The sequence below is a fragment of the Canis aureus genome, chromosome 29 (assembly GCF_053574225.1).
Source record: "Canis aureus isolate CA01 chromosome 29, VMU_Caureus_v.1.0, whole genome shotgun sequence".
Lineage (NCBI taxonomy): Eukaryota > Metazoa > Chordata > Mammalia > Carnivora > Canidae > Canis > Canis aureus.
The window spans coordinates 34,067,948-34,085,267 of NC_135639.1; the positions used below are offsets into that span (position 1 = coordinate 34,067,948).

The following is a 17,320-nucleotide window of genomic DNA, read 5'->3' on the forward strand; positions in this document are numbered from 1 at the left end:
TCCTGGAATACCATTAATAGGTTTTAGGCAGAGAAATGTCACATGTCCACTATGTGGATGATAAACTGGAAAGGACAACAAGGCACAAAGAGGCCAGTGAGAAAAATTGAAGAATAATCTACATAAAAGGTGATTAGGATCTGAATTAAAGCTGTCCTAGGGTTGCCCCGGTGGCTCAGCAGTTTAGCGCCGCCTGCAGCCCAGGGCTTGATCCCGGAGACCAGGATCGAGTCCCACATTGGGCTCCCTGCAAGAAGCCTGCTTCTCCCTCTGCCTGTGTCTCTGCCTTTCTCTCTCTCTCTCTCTCTCTCTCTCTCTCTCTCTGTGTCTCTCATGAATAATAAATAAAATCTTAAAAAAAAAAAAAAAAGCTGTCCAGGTAGGGGCAGAAAAAAAGTGGCAAAAACAAAAACAAGAGCTTTAAGAAGTAGAATATATAGAAAGGATTTAAAAACTAAATAAGGATTATGAAGGAAGGTGTGATCTGGATGAATTTGCGGTTTCTAAATAGGGCAAATGGACAAATGATGTAAATGTCACCTCATTAGAGACATCTGCTGAGGTAAGGAATATAAGAGGATGATACAGCTTCAGCAATGGATGACTGATATCTCACTGATAAATGGGTCTGGGGTTTTGATGAGAGGCTGGAAATAAAAGCTCAGGTTTGTAAATTGTTACAGTACACGAAGTACTTACAATGAGATTGTTCGGGAGTAGGGAGGAATAAGACTCTTATTCACTTTAAATACTGTGAGAAGCTTCAACTAATTCTATTTCCTTTTAAATAGCACTTTAAAATAAGGAGTTAAAAGGAAAACTATACTTCAGAGAACAAACAGATGGTTATCAGAGGGAAGGTGGGTGGGCGATGGGTGAAATAGGTAAAGTGAATTAAGAGTACACTTATCTTAAAAAAAAAAAGAGTACACTTATCTTGATAAACACTGAGTAACACAGAATCGCTGCACCACTATACTGCAAACCTGAAGCTAACATAACACTCTATGTTATAACACTCTAATTAAAATTCCAGTGTAGAAGACTACTAGAAGACCATAAACTATTTTACACAAATGCCAAGGAATCTATTAATATGCAAGGAAAGATAATTTATTGAATGTACATTCACATTCTGAAAATGTTAATGTAGTCTTAAAAGGGACTGTTTACTGAACTAAAGTCTATAAACATTTACTGAGTTCCTATGCTGTGTAAAGCACTATACTTGGGGCTAGGCAATCAAGAATATAAACAACACTGATGTTCACAATATAGTTATAATCACACACAGATAACCTATAACGTTAAGACTATAAATTCTATCACAGAAATAGCCAAGTTAATTATTCAGTACTGATGATAACTTTTACTTTTTTGCCATTGTTAGGCTGTCACTTCACTACTTGTAAAATCTTTGAAAATAAGGATAAGGATAAGAAAAGCTTAAATTCTGCTACTTCTCTTATTTGTTTCAAGATTTTATTTTTAAGTAATCTTTATACTACCCAACATGGGGCTCAAACTTACATCCCCAAGATCGAGTCACATACTCTACCACTTAAGCCAGCCAAGCACCCCTCTGCCACTTCTTAAAAATCTAAGCAAAAAGTGTGATCTATAAGGGATACTGAAAGTAGAAGCCAAATATACTTGAGAATTATGCATTATAAGTGACATGCTATCATCCATTATCCTCCCTATCTACAATGGAAGATAACATTAATCCTATCTCCATCTAAATGAACCCATTAGCTTCCCAGAGAGAAAACAATACCTCATGGTCTCCTCAATCTTGGGGAAGGAACACTGACTACTAAAAGTTTGGGGTTTTTTTAAGATTTATTTTATTTATTAGAGAGAGAGAGAACGGGGCGGGGCGGGGAGGAGTGAGCAGAAGAAGAGGCTCTCAAGCAGATGCTGCACTGAGCAACAGGGCTCGATCTCATGACCTTGAGATCATGAACTGAGCCGAAATCAAGAGTCAGACACTTAACCAACTGAGTCATCCAGGTGTCCCCTCATACTATATAAGTCTTATGATAAATAAGAGAAAATGGCTGGCTCAACACAAATCTATCAGCAATTGTAAAAATTTAAATAATCTTCTGAAGAGGGCAATAACATCAACCCTGTAACTGAAGATTATATGTGTGTGTGTATAAATATTTTATATAGAAAGATGTCATATTATCATATTACATCATGGCATATACATTATAGATTACCAATAAGCACTACCTGTATTTCTATAATACTAAAGATCAAAAATTGTTGACACTTATACATGTGTCATCAAGACTGTCAACTGTCCACTTGAGACAACATCCTGACAATATAACCCTTAAGGAATGTTAATACAAAAAGTGCAAATAAGAATTTATTTGGTTGATTTTAATAAGCGTATCACCTTGTGAACACCTAAGTATTTTTAAAAGATTTTTATTACAATATTCAGAAGGTCAACACCACTCAGTTTTGAAAACTAATGAGGCAAATGCCAACCTACGTTAAATTCTTTTATATATTCTCTGTTTTACTCTCATCAAGTATTATTGCCATGTCATTTCTATCATATTTGGATGACCTAGATGTAAGATCTCAAGACTTACAAGTTTTTTTGAAAGAAAAAAAAGAAAGGAAGAAATGGAAAGAGGAAGGAGGGAAGAAGGGAAGGAGGAGAGAGGGAAAAAGAGTTTTAGAATTAGGGAACAGATTTCTCTTTTCAATACAAAATTCTATATAATCTTAAAATACTTTGTCCATTCCCTACAAGTAAGTGATTAAAGCAAAAGTAATTTTCCTAATTAGATCCTTTAAAGATTTTATTTATTTATTCATGAGAGATAGAGAGAGAGGGGGGCAGAGACGTAGGCTGAGGGAGAAGCAGATTGCCTGCAGGAAGCGTGATGCGGGACTCAATCCCAGGAACCTGGGATCATGACCTGAGCCAAAGGCAGAAGCCCAACATCTGAATCACCCACATGACCCTGAGCTACCCACGTGCCCCACCTTAAAGATTTTTACTCTAGTTGTTTGTAAAAATAGCACTTTCTTCAAATAAAATTTAAAATTTATAAATCTCTATTTCTTTTTTTTTTATTTTTATTTATTTATGATAGTCACACACACAGAGAGAGAGAGAGAGAGAGAGAGAGAGAGGCAGAGACATAGGCAGAGGGAGAAGCAGGTTCCAAGCACCAGGAGCCCGATGTGGGATTCAATCCCGGGTCTCCAGGATGGCGCCCTGGGCCAAAGGCAGGCGCTAAACCGCTGTGCCACCCAGGGATCCCTAAATCTCTATTTCTAATACTAAATACCTTTGAATTACAGCCTTATATCTATTTACTGGGGGGAAAAAATTCAGAGATTAGAACTAAAAGCAGTACAATTAAAAATTTATTATAAACTGTTCAGCCACTGTGGAAAAACTAGTATGCCAGTTCCTCAATTTATTAAATATATATCTGCTATATAATCCATCAATCCCACTTCTGGATATATACCCCAAAGAAATGAAAACATGAACTCAAACATATATTTGTACATCAGTGTTCACAGCAGCATTACTCATAACAGCAAAAGGTGCATATGACCCAAATACCCACAGATGGATAAATAAAATGTGGTAATATCCATATAAATGGAACTGAATTATTCAGCCTTGAAAAAGAATGAGATACTGATACAAACTACAACATGGATGGACCTTGAAAATATTATGTTAAGTGAAATAATCCAAATACAAAAAAACAAACACCGTATGAGTCCACTTATATGAAGTACCTAGAGTAGACAAATTCATGGAAACAAAGTAGAATGGTGATTGCCAGGGAGTAGAAGGGACTAGAGAGTTAATGTTCAATTGATATAGTTTCAGTTTGGGAAGATGAAAAAGTTCTGAAGGATAGTGGGGATGGGTGCAATAATATAAATGTACTTAATGTCATAAAACTACATTTTAAAAAGGTTAAAACGGCAAAATTTGCTATGTATATTTTACAATAAAAAATTATTGTAAGCATTTTTCATTGCTAATGTAAAATCAATCACTTTAGCATCTGACAAACTTTTTCACTGTTACATTAAGGTTTTATGGCTTTTAGACTAACCTGAAAACTCCAGCCCATTTCTTAAGAAGTGTTTCATTGTATTGATCTCTTATTTCAAATAAAAGGTCAAAAAGTCGGTTCACTGGAAAACCATAACCCTAAAACACAACAAAAGCAGATAAGCAAGTCAAATAAGTAAAGATATATTCATTCGAGAAATGCTGGGAATACTGAATAATTGTTTAAAAGTGATCACTATATCATATTGTATGTCATTCCACCAGTATGAAAAGAAGATATCCTTTTGACTCTCTACTAGATTGCATTAGGTAAGAAAGAGCCTATAAAGAGTTTTATGAAGCTGGAATAATTTTTCCATTTCTTCTCTCTCTTTTCAGTCTGGATTACATAAGTCAAAACTGGAGAAAAGTTCAAGATAAGTGATCTACATAATGGTGTCTTGGAAAGTGGTCCCTAAAAAGGATAAAAGAAGAAAAGGGAATATATTTTGTCTGAAACACACTGGCTTCCTTTTGCACCTTCAATTTAAGATCAACTTCACTGTAGAGGGAAAATGTACATCTCTGCATCAAACATACACTCTCCAAAACTTTATTACTTTCTAAACCCAAAGTCGTTGAAATTTTACCCATTTCAGTACCAAACATTTCTTGACCTCACAGAGTTGTCCCTTTTCCCTTCAAGGTTTCCCTCCTCTTTATTCTTAATCCTACCCCTGCAGGAACTACTCCAAGGCTTATCTATTCACTGTTGCCTTTAACTTCCACTAGTTCCTTTCTCTTAGCTAGATAAATATGCTAATTACCTCCCATCTTTAAACCAAGTAAGAAAAAACAAAAAAGCCCTTCCTAGATTTGCTGTGCCCTGCCAGCTTTCTCCTTTTATTACTCTCTTCATAGCCAAACCTACTACAATCTGCCATTCCTATTCCTTTAAAACTGCAACAATGTCACAGATTACCTCCTAAATATAAAAGTCAATATCTCACTCTCTCTTAAAATTTGTCTGCTTTGAATTCTGTAACACCACTCTCTCTCCTTTGTTCTCCTCTTATCTATAAACAGTCCTTCAGTTTCCCTTTTTCTTCTATCTCTATCCTTAAATTCTTCCTCTAGGTCTCTAGCATAATCTGAAATCTACTGACCTCAAACACTATTTTCTCTGATTATTCTGAATCTACATCTCTAGTTATGCCTCTGGAAGTTCCAAATATTTAATTCCAACACCTGTTAGATATCTCCAGTCAATCTGCCAAGAAGCATGCTAGAGTTAACTTATTTCTTCCCTTTCCAGCTAAACAAAGTGTTTTTCCTATTTCCTGTGTAATAGTTCTACCATCAATCCAGTTTATCAGGTAAGAAACTTGAAAAAATATCTAAATGACCCCACAGACAAACATATCTAATCATTTACCAAATTCTTTTGATTTTATCTCCTTCACAAATCTCAAATCTGTCATTCTTCTCCATCACTTATTTTTTTTCCAGAAGTATTCCCAGTACCACTGCTTTATTTCAGTCCTTCACAACTCTTGCCTAGACCGGTAAGAGCTTCCTAAACTGAAGTTCCACCCATCTGTCTCTTTCAACTCAATCTATTGTCAAGACTCCAAATTATCATTTAAAGTACAAATCTGATCATGCCATTCCACTGGTTAAAAACTACCAAAGGCTTATTACTAAAGTCCCACAAGTCCTGCCATAATTTGGGTTAAACTACCTTGTCAGGTTCATTACCACTATTTGCCTTTCTTTGCTCACACCCATCTACTATAGTTTCTTTCACAATCAAGCTGCTTGACCAATCTCATGCTCATCATACTATCCTTCCATCTATAGTTTACACATGCTATTTAATTTTCTCTGCCATTCATGGCCCTTTCTTGATATGTACTTGCTGAACTCATCTTTTAAATTCCAACTCACATTTCAACTTTCGATACAGACTTTCCAACTCCTGGAATCAAAGTTAGATATTCCGTCTTCTGCAAGCCCAAAGCTTTTTAATATACTGCTATGTTAATATGTCCTATACATCTTGTTTACAACTAAACTGTAAATTTCTTGAAGGATTTTTATATCCCTACTGTCTTACTGATTTTTAAGTCTGTATCATTTCACACATCACCTAGCTACTAGCATATGGTGGGTGCTCCAAAACTGTTAGTGCATGAATCATAAATGTTTACTTCTTTTTTTTTTTAAAGACTTTACTTATTTATTCATGATAGAGAGAGAGAGAGAGAGAGGCAGAGACACAGGCAGAGGGAGAAGCAGGCTCCATGCAGGGAGCCTGACATGGGACTCGATCCTGGGTCTCCAGGATCACGCCCTGAGCCAAAGGCAGGCGCTTAAACCGCTGAGCCACCCAGGCTGCCCTAAATGTTTACTTCTGATTGCTTAATAGGCAATAAACAGAACTATAATATGCTGGTGTTACTTGTTAATGTTATTTAGTCAGCTTTAAATAATAAAATGAAATATGAAAAGAAAATTTTCCTTAGGGTGGCAAAGTGTCAATCTTAAAAAGTAAATATCAAGCAATATTTCTTAGTTTTTATTAAAAGACCCTCCCCAATTCTTCAATTAAAAGGTATAACTTGGAACATCCCTGGGTGGCTCAGTGGTTTAGCGCCTGCCTTCGGCCCAGGGCATGATCCCGGAGTCCAGGAATCGAGTCCCACATCGGGCTCCTTGCATGGAGTCTGCTTCTCTCTCTGCCTCTCTCTGTGTGTCTCTCATGAATAAATAAATAAAATCTTTAAAAAAAAAAAATAAAGGTACAACCTGGAGGGGGGAACCCAGGCGGCTCAGTTAAATGTCCATCTCTTAATTTTCACACAGGTCATGATCTCAGGATCGTCAGACTCTGTACTGGGTGTGGAGCCTACTGAATATTCTCTCTCCCTCTGCCCCTCCCCACCTCCCTCGCTAAAAAAATAATAACTTGAGAAGTCAGCATTTATTAATTATGTATAAGGCCCACAGAGTACGCAGCCTGTCAATTTTCATTGGAATGAAAATACTGCAGGATTTCTGAATAAGTAAGTAATAAGGAGTTTGTCCATATTTGTCTTCCTGAATCTTATTTCAAAGCAGTAAGATGAGAAAGGTATACTTACAAGGGTTTATACATCTATTACTGTTACTTTCTACTGCCTCTATTATACCTACATATTGTCTATCCCTTTCCTCTGATTCTCTAGAGATCCTTGGAACCACAGCACATATTATACCACATTCAGTTGTACCCAAAGTGCCAGTTCAGAACAGTCCCTCATGGTTTATAAAGAGATAAGGAGCTTGTATCAGAATACAAATCAATGCAGCTGATCTACACAAGAAAGTCTTGCTACAAAATAAATGCCAAGAATTGAGGTAAGCTTTGTACTTAGTGATGTAGTTGACTTATATCCTGAAGGAAGTTCCTTTTTGCTATGGATCCATAAGAGCTGGTGGACTAGTGACTTTTTCTAGGCCAGCGAGTATTATCCCCACCATGTCTTGAGTAGTAATGTTTTTAGTCATTAAGGGCAACAAAACTCCCTCAAGTTACTCAGAGATAGACCTAAAAAAATTAAGGTACTCTCCGATAAGACTTACCAGAAGTTTTTATTTTGCAGAGAAATCAGTATTACAGATTTATGAAAAAAATCCGCATTATTCTGATGCTACAGTATAAGGCACAGAAATTAATAAAGATATAACATAAAATAATTGACTAAAGTAGTACATCAAATCTTCTTAGATTTAATAATCAAGTAGATAACTATTATTCTAGGATGAAGACTCTTGTGATGAAGCAAATAGTTTAAATTAGCATTTCCCAAAGCATATTATATAAAGTTCTAGATCTACAAGATGTCATATGGGGGAAAAAAGATTCAAGGGTCAAATATACTGGGAAAATACTGCATAAATACCTTCCTTTTGGAATCATATGGTATAAATCTGCTCTGAGAAAGGCTTTTAGTGGAGAAATCTGTTTTACTTCACTTATTTCCCAAATGTTTTTGACCACAGAACTCTTTTTAAAGCAACATCTATAAATAAATAAATAAATAAATAAATAAATAAATAAAGTAACATCTATTACCACACTTTAGAAAATGCTAATCTATGTTTCATGAAATGTTCTTCCAACCATAAAAATCCTGTAAGTTTAAGCATGAAAACAAAACGCAATTAATTCTTGACCATCCATGATCAAAAAAAGGGACAAGCTTAAAACTTTGTTACTGAAAATCACAAAGGCACTGAATTTTGAGACTGAATTATTTTAATCTTATTTTCAAAAAAGGAAAAGACAGAAGTAAAATGATTTGCTCATAGTACACCTGAAATTAGGAAGGAAATGAGTGGATACAGCTTTCAAACTACATGTTTTCATATTTGTTATCACACTTACAACTCAGAACAATCTCCAGAACTAGTAATAAAATCATTTCCACCAGTGAGGATCTAAAGCTTAGAAAAATTGTAAACATACAATTAGTCAAAGCAGAAGTGAAATATAAACTCAGGGTCTTGTGTGACTCCCAAGGCCCATGCTCACTGTCCTAAAGCAGATCTTGTATCTTCTCATTCTATTTCAGAGTTCTTTCCACTACACTCTGCACTTTTTTTTAACTATAAAAATATCTAAATAAACAATCTATTCTAACCGAATGACCAATATTTTAAAAGATGGTAATATTTCCCTAGCTCTATCCAAGCTTCATAATCAGGAAGCAGCAGAGAATTGAAAAGTCTTGGAATATCAATACATAAGCACACATTTGGTTACTACTAATTTTTCCCATTAATCCATAATAAAATAAGTGAGCATGGTCTGTATTTTGTATATCCTTACATGATCAAAATAGGCATTAAATGAAAATTAGAATATTACCCACCTGCAAAGTATCTGCAAATATCACAATGAGATTCTTCAGTTCCAGAACAAGGTCAGGATCAGTACAATAAGACTGGGGGAGGGAGGTGAAGGGATGAAAATAGAAACAAGGAAACAAATATAAACCAGGATCATTTGATTAAAAACAAATCAAACCTGAAAAGTTTTCCTTTAGTATGCCAGACTTATTATAAATTTAAAATCTTGATTATTAGTTAGATCCATGGCTGGCTTCCTCTATTCAGTAAAAATTCTTGGGGAAAAACCATAACAGAATGTACCTGAAGTATCCGTATTACATGAAATGTTATTCCAATATAAGAATGACAACTGAAGATTCTTCTTATTAATTCACCAAAAAAACCTAATCTGTTTCAAAAGGATAGTGAAACTCATTCTGTCCCCTTAATAGCATTTAACAAGATTTTTAGTGTGATATGTTGCATTTAATACCTTATGACTTTGTATTTGATGTCATATAATTAGTAGGAAGCACACTATAATTTTACATATTCAGAGCTGGTCTGAGTGTAAACCATGAAAAAACATCGCTCTTCATTGGTATGTTAGAAAAAGTTATAATTGGCTGGAAAAATACTATATAAAGAATCTACAATCCTGATAAATTAAAAATATAGTATTTTTATAATCTAAATACTACATAAGCTAATATCCCTTTAAAGTATTTTCAATCTCAAAAAAAAAATAATAAAATAAAATAAAATAAAATATTTTCAATCTCTATTCTCAATAATAACAGTCTTTATAAATAACACTAACATATTATTTCCACAAAAGGTGTATTATGCAAATATTTGATTTTACTTCAATTCATTTAAAAAATTACATAAAGGTTCATTATTTCAAATGAGTTCAAATTTTGACAATTGCATATTTTTAGGATATTTGTAACTGTGTTACAGCAAACAAATTATAAACATCGAAGAACAAGTTCAATTGAGTTTTAATGGTGGAGTTTATTTTGGAAACAAAGAATTTGGAATGATAATTAAAAACCCTTTCTTCACGGTGCTTTTCAGTGATCTAATGAAGAGGTCAGTTGAGACTAATGAGACCAGCTTAATTCTTCATTTTCTATAATGCTGGACTAAAAGTGCCTTGAGAAGCCCCAGTCAGTTGCAAAATCACAGCTCAGTGTTACCAAACAAAAGCCTAACATTACTACTTCCAAATCTGAGCTGCTATCAAAAAATGCAGAAAGATGGAGTTAGTTTTCTTCTGACATTATGCATTTAGGAAGTTCTTGAAGTAACTGAATTAAAAATTTAGTAACATAATTTGTCTGACTTACTGAATGAGCTCTAAGGACAGCAATTATCTTTGAGAGGGCCATGTTCCAAAGTTCATCAGTGTATGCCCTGGTTACTAATCCTTGGGTCACATGTAAAATGTGATCTTCCACCACAAAGAACCTAAAAACAGTAATTACCAACATACTGTATGTTAAAAAAAAAAAAAAAAACAAATAGAAAACAAGCAGTTCTGACATTTAACATAAAAATAATAGTTATTTCCAAATTAGATACATACCCTACAATTTGAGTGAAATATCTTCTATACCCATCAACTGTTTCATGCTTTAAATGAAAAATAAAAATAAATTTAAACCAATAAATACTGGTAACATAAAAGTAAGTTTCAAGTCACTACATCATTTATTAAACAAATAATTACTGAGAATCTACTATATGCAACATACATTTTTAAAGCACCAGAGATATACTAGTAAAAACCAGAAAGTCCTTATCCTTATGGAACTTACATTCAAAAGGAGACAGACAATAAACAAGTTAAAAAGTAAATATAATTTCAGAACCCTCTTCTCAATAAGCTAGTTCAAGCCACCATAATTTCTCACTTGTGCAGAATTTCACTACGTGAAAGCTCTCACATAATTTCTCTCTCATCATTCTCCTACCCAGTCTCACCAGCTTTCAGACTTGCTCTCTACAATCTATTCTCCAGACAGCTATCAGAATATTTAAAGAGTAATCAGATCTTGATATCTTCTGCTAAAAACCTTCAATGACTTTATATCTGATTCATAATAAAAGTCAAACTCCTTAAAAATGATCTGTAATTGCATGTTAATAACCTTAACAAAAGGCATATAGAAAAATATTTTATCATTTGAATTTCATTCTTAGTTTATTACATGAAATATTTCATTATTTTAATTAAGTTTAAATGTTGTATTCTGCATATTTCATAAATGTGATAAAAATTTTCAAACATCTGGGTAGTTCTTTTCAGGTTGTTGGAAAAGAAATGTTTTTTACCTTTTAGCTTTAAAATACTATGATCAGGGTACTGGGTGGCTCAGTGGTTGAGCATCTGCCTTTGGCTCAGAGCGTGATCCCGGATCCTGGGATCGAGTCTCTCATCCGGCTCCCTGCAAAGAGCCTGCTTCTCCCTCTACCTGTCTCTGCCTCTCTCTCTGTGTGTCTCATGAATAAAATCTTTCAAAAATAAAAGAAAATACCAAGATCAGAAAGAAAGGAGTTTATACGATACCAGATGTTGATATCTCTTGATACTTCCTTTATAACATTTATAGTCACATTTTATAATGTGCCATGTGTGCTTGAGAAGTTGTTTTACAGTTGTTACAGTAGGCTTCTACATGATTCATTAGATCAAGTCTATCAAGCATGTCATGTATTCTTACTGATATTTTATGTGGTTTATTAGATACTAAGACATACTTAAAAATCCACTATGGATGTCCTTTTAGTTGTGGCAATCTGGCATTATATATTTTTAATCAATGTTATCAAGTGCTTACAGGTTTCAATTATCATTTTTTATCAACTCTAAGACATGAATATTTTATTTTCTATCATTCTAGGTCTTTTTATATTATATGAAAGTATACACCCCATTTCTATTCTTTTACTGGTTACTCCAGAAATTACATTATGCATATTTAAGTAATCAAAATCTAAAATCATCAGTATTTTTACTCTTTTGGACAATTCAGAAAACTGCAGCATAGTTTCATTTTATTAATTCCCATGTTTATGCTTTTGTTGTTGTGCATTTTAATTCTATCTTGTTTTATTTTTTTAAGATTTTATTTCTTTATTCATGAGAGAGAGAGAAAGAGAAAGAAAGGCAGAGACACGGTCAGAGGGAGAAGTAGGCTCTATGCAGGGAGCCCGACGCAGGACTCGATCCCAGGACCCCAGGATCACGCCCTGGGCCGAAGGTGGCACTAAACTGCTGAGCCACCTGGGCTGCCCTAATTCTATCTTGTTTTAAAGTCCAGAATATTTATTAACATTATTTTCTACAACTGACATAGATTCATCCACATATTTATACTTTCTTTGCTATTCATTCCTTCTAGCATCTCATATCTTTTATTTGGCACCCTTTCCTTTTGCTTGGAATAGATTCTTTAGAATTTTCTTAATAAGGATATCTTAGTATCCAATTCTCCTCTTCTTTGTCTGAAAATGACTCTCTCTGCCTTTGTTTCACTAGATATAGAATACCAGGTTAATAGTTATTTTTTTTAAAGATTTTATTTATTTATTCACAGACACAGAGAGAGAGAGAGAGGCAGAGACACAGGCAGAGGGAGAAGCAGGCTCCATGCAGGGAGCCCGATGTGGGACTCGATCCCGGGTCTCCAGGATCACACCCCAGGCTGCAGGCGGCGCCAAACCGCTGCGCCACCGGGGCTGCCCAACAGTTATTTTTTTAGCATTTTAAACATTCCATTGTTTTCATTTCTCGTAAAAACCTACAAGCAAGACCACTGGGCTGTATGATAAGTGTATGCCTAACATTATAACAAATTGCCAAACTATTTTCCAAGGCAGCTGCATATAATTTTTAGAACCACCAGAAGTATACGAGAGTTCCAGTTGCTCCGTATCTCACCAGCGCTTGCTATTATCAATCTTTTTAATTTTAGCCTTTCAAGTGGTAAATAGTGGTATCTAATTGTGGTTTAATTTGCATTTCTCTGATGAAAAACGATATTGAACATCTTTTCATGTGCTTAATTTTCATCTATGTATCTAGTAAAATATCTTCTTTAATCCATTAGTTTGTCTTTAATTATTTAGTTACACAAATTCTGAATAAAAGTCCTTTGTTAACCACAAGTTTTGCAAATATTTTCTCCCCACCTGTGTCTTTTCACTTCCCTGACAGTGCATTTTGAAGAGGAGTTTCTCATTTTGATGTTCAATCTATCAATTTCTTTCTCTTATGGTTCATCCTTTATGTATGTCACCTAAGAAAATACTGTTTAACCCAAGGTCACAAAAACCTTTCTTTTTCTAAAAGTTTTATAAATTTAGCTCTTGCATTTAGGTCCATGATCCATTTCTTGAATTGTTGAGGTAAAAGTCAATATTCATTTTTTTGCATATATGGATAATTTAATTATCTTATGGTCAAAAGACATACTTTGTATGATTTCAAGTCTTTTTTTTTTTAGATTTTATTTATTTATTCACAGACACAGAGAGAGAGAGAGAGAGAGAGAGGCAGAGACACAGGCAGAGGGAGAAGCAGGCTCCATGCAGGGAGCAGGATGTGGGACTTGATCCCGGGGCTCCAGGATCACACCCAGGCTGCAGGTGGCGCCAAACCGCTGCGCCACTGGGGCTGCCCGATTTCAAGTCTTTTATATTTGTTGAGATTTATTTTATAGCCCAGAATATGCTCTATCTTGGTAAACCTTCTACGTGTATTTGAAAAGCATGTGCATTTCTGCTATTTGGGGTAGAGTATTCAATAAATGTCAATTAGCTTAAGTTAGCTGATACTATTTTTCACATCTTCTATTTTCTCTTTATCTTTGCATTCTGCAGTTTCACTGTAAGTTCTTTCCGAGTGTATTTCTTTTCATCTTACCTACTTAGGATTCCTTGGGCTTGAATCTCTAAGTTTCTATTTCTTGACCATACTGGAAAATTCTCAGTCATTACGCTCTCAAATACTCTTCTGTCCCACTTATTCTATCTTCTCTTTCTGTAACTTCAACTAGATATGTTAGACTTTCTTATCTCCCTATGTCTCTCTTCTGTATTCTTTTTTTTTTCTCTTCTGTATTCTTATCCTCTTAAGTCTGTGATGCTTTCTAGATAATTTCTTCAGATCAACTAATAGAATTCACCAACTGCTAAACCTATTCATAACATTTTTAATTTTAGTTAATATATCTTTATTTTCTAGGTATTCTACTTGGTTTTTCTTCATTTTGGCCATTCCTTCGTGTTCCCTATTTATATCAACAAGCTTGCTGTTTATTTATTTAATTATATTAAATGGCTAATAATTCAAATACTGAAAGTCTTTTTAGAACTTATTTCTGCTGCCAATATTTTTAATGATTTTCACTTGTTTGATAATTGTTTTTGACTGTGACTTACTAATTTTCCTTGAAACTATGATATGAAAGTTGAGAGATCTGCATTTGCTTCTACTGGGCAATATCAGCATAGAACAACTTCAAACTGAATTTTCAACTTGAGATTTTTTTTTGACTATCCAAATAGAATGAATTTGGGTTGCAAATACATGTGAAAAATGGCTTGTTATATATTCTCAAAGATTTTTTCCCCTTGTTCCTTCAGAACCAGCATTTAAGATGGGAAATTTCTGGGCAGCCCGGGTGGCTCAGCGATTTAGCGCCACCTTCAGCCCAGGGCCTGATCCTAGAGACCCAGGATCAAGTCCCATGTTGGGCTCCCTACATGAAGCCTGCTTCTCCCTCTGCCTGTGCCTCTCTCTCTCTCTCTCTCTCTCTCTCTCTGTGTGTCTCTCATGAATAAATAAATAAAATCTTAAAAAAAAAAAAGGCAATTTCTTTATAGTGTTTAGCAGAAAGATCAGAGAGATCTTGTTAGATTTTTTAAATAACATTGTGCCCATTTTTTTTAAGTAAATCTCTATATCCAACAGGGGGTTCAAACTCCTAATTCCAAGATTAAGAGTTGTATGCTCTCCTGACTAAGCCAGCCAGGTGTCCCTAGATGTTTTTCATCTTTAGGTCATCCTAATAGTGAGCTCTAATTCTTTGGAGTCTCTGCTTTCTAAGGAAGACAACTTCTTATCAGCTCCTTTAGGAAGCTTTGGGCTTAGGCCTCTGTATTCCCATGTTCTCAAAATTCATACTTTCCAATTCAGCAGATACCCCTAAGATAAAAGCCACAATTAGTGCTTCATTAAACCTATCTGGATTTCTGCTTCATTTAGGTTTTCCTGTTTTATTTTATAGTTGAATATATGGAGGTATAAGTTACATACAATAAACTTCACTTTTTCATATACTGTTTCTGCAAGTTTTCACAAACATATTTAGTCACATAATTATCATCATAATCGACAGAGTAATTCCATATTCACTTAAGTTTTTGTCCTGACTATACTTTTCTACCAATTCTTCAGTGCATTTAAAAATAATTTTTAAAATTTTTAAATGTTTTATCCAGCATCTTTGTTTTTTCATAAGAACAACTTAAAAGTACATAGTCTACCATATTGTCAGAAATGAATTACCACTCCTTATACTTTATATATCTACTTGTTTATCTTTTTATTTATTCACTGCCTATTTTATTTGTTTACTATCTTCCCTAATAGAATGTAAGCTCATGAGAGAAAGAACTTACTTGTTTTGCTCACTGCTATACCATTAACACCTTAAACCAATTATTGGAAATGGAAGGTGTTCAGTATTTGTTGTTGAATGAATAGTGTTACATGCTCTGAAGAAACTAAAACAGGGTAAGAGGCAAAAAGTAACAACACAATCAATTCAAAAATTTCACATACTTACCATATTTGACTGAGGTTGCAATACCAGTCTTGCTTGTTTCTTTCTTTGTTTTCGGTAATAATTTTCAAATGTTTCTTCATCACCCTAAAGTAAAATTAGCAGAGTAATGAAACACACATACACTACAGAACAGATAATTTCTTTTTTTTTTTTTTTTTTTTAGATTTACTTATTTATTTGAGATAGAGAGAAAATGATTGGGGAGAGCAGCAGAGGGAGAGAGAGAATCTCCAGCAGACTCCCCACTGAGCAGGGAGCATGATGCAGGGCTCAATCTCACGACCCTAAGATGGTGACCTGAGCCAAAATCAAGAGTTCGATCCTGAGCCACACAGATACCCTGACAGAAAACTTCTTTACCCCCAAGAGTCATTTTAAATCTTCTAACAAATGGAATATAAACACTGAAATGGTATTTCATACTGAATGTCAAGAATAAGTTTTTGGCTTTATAGCTCAAAAACAGTAATCTTGTTTGTTACCATGACAATTAGGAAGACTAAATGTAAATTCAAACAATTTGACAGTTGCCCAACTTAATATTAAGGTTTTGTAGACTTCTTACTGACCAACTCAAAATATGGCTATCTGTGAGGGAACTAAATAGAAATTCAGCTGTCAAGCTTAAACTTCTGAACATGTTGTAGAAGACCCTACATCATCTGGCACCTTCCTCCATTTCCTGCCTCATCTTATAGTATACTCAATATACCATTTTCTTCCTACTTCCAGGGCTTGTAGAAGCTATTCTTGAAATGTGCTTCCCAGTTCTTTTTCTCTATATGACTTTTATTCACCCTTCAGGACTCAATATAGATGTCACTTCCTTTAAAAGCCTTCCTCAACTTCCTGAGGCTTGTTTTTGTCTGTGTCCTCCCATAGCAACCTGCATATCCATATCATTGCACTTTTTGCACTGTGCAGTAAATTCTTAATTAGTAGTCTATCACAACATTGTCTAATGGCACTTTCTGTGATGATGAATACTTTCTATATCTGCATTCTTATAAGGTAGCCACTAGATAGCTGTGGCTACTGAGCACTTACAATGGCTAATAATAAATACTGGGACCCTGAATTTTAATTTTCTTTAAATTTAAATAGCTGCATGCAGCTAGTAGTTACCATATTGGATGACAAAGATCTATCTTTACCACTGTAAGTCTGTTATTTTTTTTAATATTTTTTTTAATTTTTATTTATTTATGATAGTTACAGAGAGAGAGAGAGGCAGAGACACAGGCAGAGGGAGAAGCAGGCTCCATGCACCGGGAGCCCGATGTGGGATTCGATCCTGGGTCTCCGGGATCGTGCCCTGGGCCAAAGGCAGGCGCCAAACCGCTGCGCCACCCAGGGATCCCCACTGTAAGTCTGTTAGAAGAAGGTCCTATCCAACTAGTTTACCACTGTATCCTTATCACTTTACACAATGTTTGGCACATGGAAGGCAATCAATTACTATTTGCTGAGTGAATGAATAGTGACTGAACAAGTAAATGAATGACTATAGATCCATTTTTTCTGTCTTCCTCTC

At 34.7% G+C, this 17,320-nt stretch overlaps 1 protein-coding gene across 13 annotated transcripts in view; it reads right to left on the reverse strand.

The window, feature by feature from the left end:
- Positions 1-17,320, reverse strand: part of EXOC6 (exocyst complex component 6) — a 224,396-nt gene that overhangs the window by 117,946 nt on the left and 89,130 nt on the right. For all 13 annotated transcript variants that reach the window (XM_077878373.1, XM_077878370.1, XM_077878372.1 and 10 more), the window contains 5 exons: positions 15,787-15,870; positions 10,518-10,564; positions 10,279-10,399; positions 8,968-9,039; positions 4,113-4,210 (listed from right to left, as the gene is read on the reverse strand). In XM_077878373.1, the coding sequence (XP_077734499.1) occupies positions 4,113-4,210; positions 8,968-9,039; positions 10,279-10,399; positions 10,518-10,564; positions 15,787-15,870 (422 nt within the window). The remainder of the gene's footprint in view (positions 1-4,112; positions 4,211-8,967; positions 9,040-10,278; positions 10,400-10,517; positions 10,565-15,786; positions 15,871-17,320) is intronic.